General features: G+C 38.3%; 1 protein-coding gene and 1 long non-coding RNA gene across 5 annotated transcripts in view; one reads left to right on the forward strand and one right to left on the reverse strand.

The window, feature by feature from the left end:
• The window catches only part of LOC117237187 (TLD domain-containing protein 2), a 303,806-nt gene extending 302,404 nt beyond the window's left edge, over positions 1-1,402 (reverse strand). For all 4 annotated transcript variants that reach the window (XM_033500927.1, XM_033500924.1, XM_033500923.1 and 1 more), the window contains exon 1: positions 888-1,402. In XM_033500927.1, coding sequence (XP_033356818.1) covers positions 888-907 — 20 coding nt within the window. In that variant the 5' untranslated portion in view covers positions 908-1,402. The remainder of the gene's footprint in view (positions 1-887) is intronic.
• Positions 1,403-1,438: 36 nt separating this feature from the next.
• Positions 1,439-6,064, forward strand: LOC117237201. Its single transcript, XR_004493962.1, has 3 exons — positions 1,439-1,797; positions 3,815-4,027; positions 4,368-6,064. It is a non-coding gene; the product is annotated as an uncharacterized LOC117237201 (long non-coding RNA).
• Positions 6,065-6,634: the final 570 nt, after the last annotated feature.

Below are 6,634 nucleotides of genomic sequence, written 5' to 3' on the forward strand. Positions count from 1 at the left end.
GGTCTCGCTTTTGAGAAAGTCAAAATGGCTTTACCCAGTAAGTTTATTTTTCTTAATAAGTTAGCATAATTAATAGTGAATTCTCTAAGGTAAATTTTTAGAAAAAATGTTTGTAACGTCGTCTTTCTCTAATTTTTAATTTATGAAGTTGATCAATATGGATAACTTGTAAACGAGTCATAAGTAAATATGTACATGTGCTTCCATTTGGTCCGCATATAGTTCGTTTAGGTCGCATATATTCATGAAAACGATATAGATATACGTGTCTCCGTATGTCCAAGTGGAGACGCGCGGGTATCCATAATTTACCGCTCGTTACACACAGCTACACGAATAATACGAGATAGTAGAACCCGTAATATCTAAAGAACGATCAAAGTCTGTCTTTCGTGAACAAGAGAGTGGAAGCATGCTGTGGCTGAAGGCTGAAGGTACTTGTCGCGAGCAAGAGGCCCTCATTTGGCAGTCAAAGCGAGAGAATCTTTAAAACGTTAACTGGCAAGGTCACGACGTTTCAGGAAAACGATGGAGCATCATTATCTATATAGTTTCTATCTCTCTCCCTCTCCTACTCGTGTTCACGATCAAGGTATCAAAACAATAAATCCGACCAAAATAACGCGTTTACTCTTTGTTAGGGGAAATCACAATGGCCCGATAATGTCAACGAGAACGAAAGTAAAAAAGAACTAGAATAACATTCAAGTGCAAGGTTGTGGAGAACGTTTTCAAACCGTTACAGCGACTATTCTTCTTCGTTGAGGGACTCTCTCATACATGTATGTATATAACAGACAATCGAACGCGGTTATGTATATACATACTGCGTTAGAAGAGACGAGGGATCGATTGAACGTATTAATTATGAGACAATGACCACTTACATTTTCCCGTGATCTGCCATCCGGTCGATGATGTCAGTAGACCAGCACGTCGTTGCTTTCTCGAAACCGCTCAACGTAGCCCTCGTGTGTACAGCTTTGTGTGTTCGCACCTTGTTCGATAGTGCGGGAAACTACTACTGCTACCGGAACGGATTACGATGGCGTAAAACGCGGAAAAACTCCACGACTGATCACGAGGGAAGTTTAAGTATACGTGACAGCATAGAGCCGGCTTGATGCGAAAAAAAGTAACAGGAACGTAACCGCGTGCGCGACACCGATTGTTTCGTGATATTTCGTCGCCGTCTTCTGCTATCTCACTCTTCGCAGACCCCGAGTTTCCTATGTCGCGTGAAACAAACGACTACACCGCGATCGATTCACTGGCGACGCGAACGCCCAACACGCACGTCTCACGATGCAAAATACGCCAAGACTATCGTCGATTAACGATGACACTGCGCGAAAGAAGAAAGTTTTTCCGGTTAAAATGCAATTACAGACACTTCAGTACTCCCGGCCCAGACTGTCATCGATTGTTGACGAGCGTCTTGGCCGATCATGTCTGCTACCGGAGTAACTACAGCGCCATCTCGTGATATTTTCCACGAATCTCATGTGCGCAGAAATATCTGTAGATCAGTAAGAACGCTTCTTATATCGACAGCTCGAACTTAGCACCTCTACTGGTGATTTGTGGTATTCGATTGTCGAGGTGGGATCTGCTTAGTCGATTGAGCATGATATTGACGTTTAAAATGAAAACTGAAAATGATTTAGTGTCTTTTCTTTAGCAAAATATGTATGTACCATTTTCTTATGTCGTTAATGCATTTTTAAATACATTTGATTAAATATACTGTGATTGATTTTTTCAAAAAGTGAATAAGTTTTCTCTGATTCTTCTAAGGTAAGAAAATTTGTTTTATAAAATCTACTTCTACCTGATTTTCTTAAGAAGAAAGTAGGGTTATTCGATTGAATTTCGCAACAAATGATAAATGTATAAAACTTAATGTACCGTATCAAATTCGGGTTTTTAACCTATTGTATACTTTCACTGTGTCATGAATAGGAGAAAATTATTAGTAATAACCGGGACATGACAAACATTTGATCGATTACATGCATGTGTAAGCCTAAATATCAAAGTCAGGCTGATATTATCGCGGCTGCTTTTAAATTTCACGTTTATCTGAGCAACTTAGAAAAATAGAAATCACAATGTAGCGCATGTTAAACTACTTCTTATCTCATAGCATTTACGCGTCAGTATCTTTCACAGGACTATTCATACACAAAGCAGTTTACCAAACATTTCCTGCATGCTTAAATCTTACTCATTCTTGATAGTGATATGACTAATTGCAATGATAATCGTAACATACATATAACACGATCCGAAATCTCTTTTTCACTATTTTAAAACGATGCTTTGCCATATCATATAGAACTGCAAGTATGTCATACGTACCTCGACCTTTGTCTTTCTTATTACTTACGATAAACAATTATTAATGCATTATTGTTTCCTTGAGGAATTGCATTGAATTGTAAATACCATTGAAAGAATGAAAAAATATGCATTATTGTAAGTTAACACGCAGTTATATCTATTCTTGTCGTGTAACCAATATATAGAATTCAATATTTAACCGCGAACAAAAATTCTCGTTTTCATTCCCTCAGTGAAGTTATGGCGCGAACAAAGCATTTTGAGGATGGGAATATTATTGCCGAGATTCTACTGTTTTGCATACAATAGTTTGTTAGGCTAGACAGCTCGGCGGGTATACACAAAAAGTCATGCACATTGTTTCTCTCTGTTCGCCGCGTATGAATACCAAAAGAGATTAACGAAATTTAAACTCGCCTTCTTAAAATTTATAATTCCGTGCTGGCGCCCGACTGTTTACGCCCACGCGTCGTTGCCTACAATGCTACGCGCACAAACACCGTCCGTCTGCCACTTTAAAAACTGTTGACCGCAGATGCACTAAATTGTTTCATTTAACGACCCAAGCAAAGGTTCAAACCTTTCGTTCGAAAGTTAAATATCTTATAGTCATGACCATTCTCAAATGTAAAAACCAATCAATTTAACATTTCGTCAATCGATCATGGATCAATTTTAATTAACATTAAATCGATATTAATATATATTAAAGCTTACATTTTATATCTGTTTACATAAACGAAATGAACATGTTTTAGTTAATGCAATCATAACAACCTTGGGAATTTACATTTTTGTCGATGCTTCGAACGAAATCAGTTTCTCAGGCAAAAACAATGCCTTTGTTCCGTTTTTCTATCAGCTGCTGCATTGCCTTCCTTCTAGTCGTTAACCTTGGCAAGCACAAAAGAGGATAAATACCAAACTGCGATAGAATAATTTCAACTTTGACTTCCTGTCCGTTGCAGTAAGCTAGTAACAAAAACTGTTACGTACTCTCGGAAAACATTCGCCTCCTTGTTCTTATAACCTCAAAAAGGATACAAAACAACGATACTCTGCATATCTGCATACAGTTATTGCTATGAAAATCCGATTGATTGACATTATGCACACGTACTTATGTATGTAGCACGAAAGTTGCATATAATCGCTTTGTTTGCGCGGCCATCGTGCCAAATTTATTAACAGACGTGTTTATAGGCGCGCGACATGTATCCTCTTGTCCGGCGCGTTTTATCTCGAACGTTTGCAAACAGCGCAAGCGAACCGAAACGCACGTGCGTTTTGCAAGAGGCAACGGGAGCGGGTATTGACTCATTTCGTGCAACTTCCACGGCTATGCTTCGAACTTGCCAGCTGCGACCGAGAGCGGAGTCCAAACGTGCTCGATTCCTCAATCTCTAGTTGTATTGTTCGTAAATTGCCTGATCACATTTTCACGAGTTAAGCCTTTCCTTCTTTGTTTCAGAAAAGTTCGCGATGTCAGCAGTGACGTTATCTCAGGAGACTTTGTCTGTGTGTTTATGGAAAGAATACGCAGCGACTAACAAGCAAATGCACGTGTGACGACTCGATTTCGCTTTTGGCGTATTTCGTTGCAAGAACAGTGCTCGATACTCTGTACGCTATTAAATCTCTGAAGATTATACCTGATTGATAACTTATCGTTAATCGTCTATTCGTGAGTATATACAGCGTCTATTATCATGTCAAAATTGATGGATGAGAAAAATTAAGAAAAATTAGTCAATAAAATGTATTGATAGATCATGCACGTTAAATGAAACGGGCAAACAGAATAATAAAAGTTCCGAGTATGTGTTTTTAAATTCGCTGACTAGTAATCGCTATTATTAGTTCCTACCAAAATAGCTGCTTTTTTATCCGCGTTATATATCCAGATAAGATAAAGGAGAATATTTCAACCGTTTGTATCGGTGGAAAATCGCCTTGTCAGTTTCTAATTGCGCATGTGTTAATATCAAGAATTCTTCACGATATATGCATATCTGGTACGACAGATGCGTTCTTCTCGTCTTTTTTACAAGGAAGATCGATGCGTGATTTGTTAACCTCGAAAACGCCACGAACAAGGCTTAACCTACATGTTAACCGAGAAAATCAAGCGAACGTGAAACAGGCAAAACAACGATTCTCCGTGTATTCTTCGAGCACATGTGAGGCAGATTGCTCCCGCGGCACCGATTTACGAAACGGCAATGACATTCCATGGCGTCGTAATTTTTCCAATCGGGTAACGTTTCAAATGTGGCCGCTACGTCGAGGCCTTGGCTATAGGCAGAAGTTAGCTCAAGGACGACGACCGCCTGTCTATTCGAATTTCATCATGGTGTGAAGCTAAGCAGGTGAATGTCAGCCCCTTACGCCTCATGCCCGTAATGAGACATATCTTTCAGGCATAACGCCGTGCTCAGTAGATGGACCTGATTTGGTTAAAAATAACGATTATGTAAAATGTTATCAGCGAACATGAAAAAGGGTAAGATAGATAGTCTTTAATTAAAGCTTTTAATGTTCTGTATTGTCATGATGGAAATAATTAGAGCGCAGACGCTTATGGATTGGAAAATTGAAAGATAATTGAAAATGTAAGATATCTAAAAAATCCCGTGTAATATTTAGAAGATTTTAGTCGAATTTATAAATTTCAAATCCATTGAAATCCCTTTATTTTATTATTAATTAGTAATCCATTATTATTAAGTAACAGTAGTAGATTCATTTGAAGAACACATCTTTATTTTAATTTCCTAAATCTCTCATCACACCATCTCATTTACGTGTATCATGCACAAATGCAAAATTATCGCATGTCGAATTAGGATAATCCCTTCCTTACTATCACACGCACTGGATGTTTAGATGCGAAGGAAGAAATCGTTTATCCATCTTTTTGATCTGGCTGACACCTTGTGTCGCAGTTCACGGTTGATTATGCATAAGGCTAATAACAAGGTAGAGAACGAGAGACTGGTAAGTGATCTAGCTTCCTCGTTTATCTTGGGCATTAAGTTATACAGGTGGCACCTGCATGCTTCAAAGCGGAGGAAACCGCAGGTCGTGGAACGTCTAGCCATCCAGAGGGAGCAGGTTAAGACACGAATATCCGACATATTAGTTTGGTGAGTCATGCGTCTTGTTCGATATGTTCCGGCTACCCCGTTCACCGCCTACACGAGCCGCCATATGAGTCATCGACGATTCTTGGAAACGAAGCGTACCGCTCGTTTGAAATTTTCGTCGCCAAGTGACGCTACTGCATACTTTGGAAACAGTACCTACAAAATCAACATCCTATAGATTCTGGCATTCGGTACTCGGTACTATTTCGTTTGCTCGGAAAATTCCGCTCCAATGACACTATCAATTGCGCAATATCATCCACACGTATTGCCAATAACAGAAGATAAGCGTCAGAATGACATTGCAACAGTATCTCAAGTCAGTCAGGGATGAAACAATTGCAGAATAATTATCGTATGAAAGGTACAGGGATGATAATAAGCGTTGTTAGTTAAACACGTTTTGTACGTCGCTTGAAAGATTCTTAGAATATGACTAAACGATAATCATAAGCGAGAGATTGGAAAAAATCTTAGTAATGTTCTATCTCCACATTCTTGAATATCAATTATATTTATCTTTTTTATAAATATATGTAAGCTTGAAGTTTTCAATATCAGATGAAAATTTTGTAGTCTAATGTTCTAACATTTTGTTTGATAAATGATTCGTTATCTTATACCAATTAGCATGTAGATTAGTGGAATCTTAACTGACCATCCTTATCTGACCACCAATCCATAAAATTAATTCCTCGAAACGAGGTTCTAAACCCAATTGCACAATTGAGTTAATATTATTACTGACATTTTACGTTATAAATTTGGTAAGGGGAAAAATGAAGTTTAATAAGTGAATTTTACAAGCTACAAATTATTTGACGAAAAATTATAAAAATGTAAGAAGAAACCTATAATCTACAACTTATAACTTCTCAATTTACTACTGCAATTAATTTTCGTTTATTACGAAAAAAAGGAAATACTTAAAATTTTCTAGAAATGTATTTCCATCGATAACCGACCAAATAGAGTTCCAATTTATCGCCAGTAAGATTACAGTAGTAAAACCAAGCAAAACACTGTTTGCATAAACAGTACCCTGGCAAGCAGATCCCATTGATAGCACGAGTAGCGTCGGCCCTGGCACGAGCATCGCGAACGTGGCGCAGCGAACGTCGCTATTGGTAGCCTGGGAATAGCTA

The sequence above is a fragment of the Bombus vosnesenskii genome, unplaced genomic scaffold, assembly GCF_011952255.1.
Source record: "Bombus vosnesenskii isolate JDL3184/JDL3185 unplaced genomic scaffold, Bvos_JDL3184-5_v1.1 scf7180000013361, whole genome shotgun sequence".
Taxonomy (NCBI): Eukaryota; Metazoa; Arthropoda; class Insecta; order Hymenoptera; family Apidae; genus Bombus; species Bombus vosnesenskii.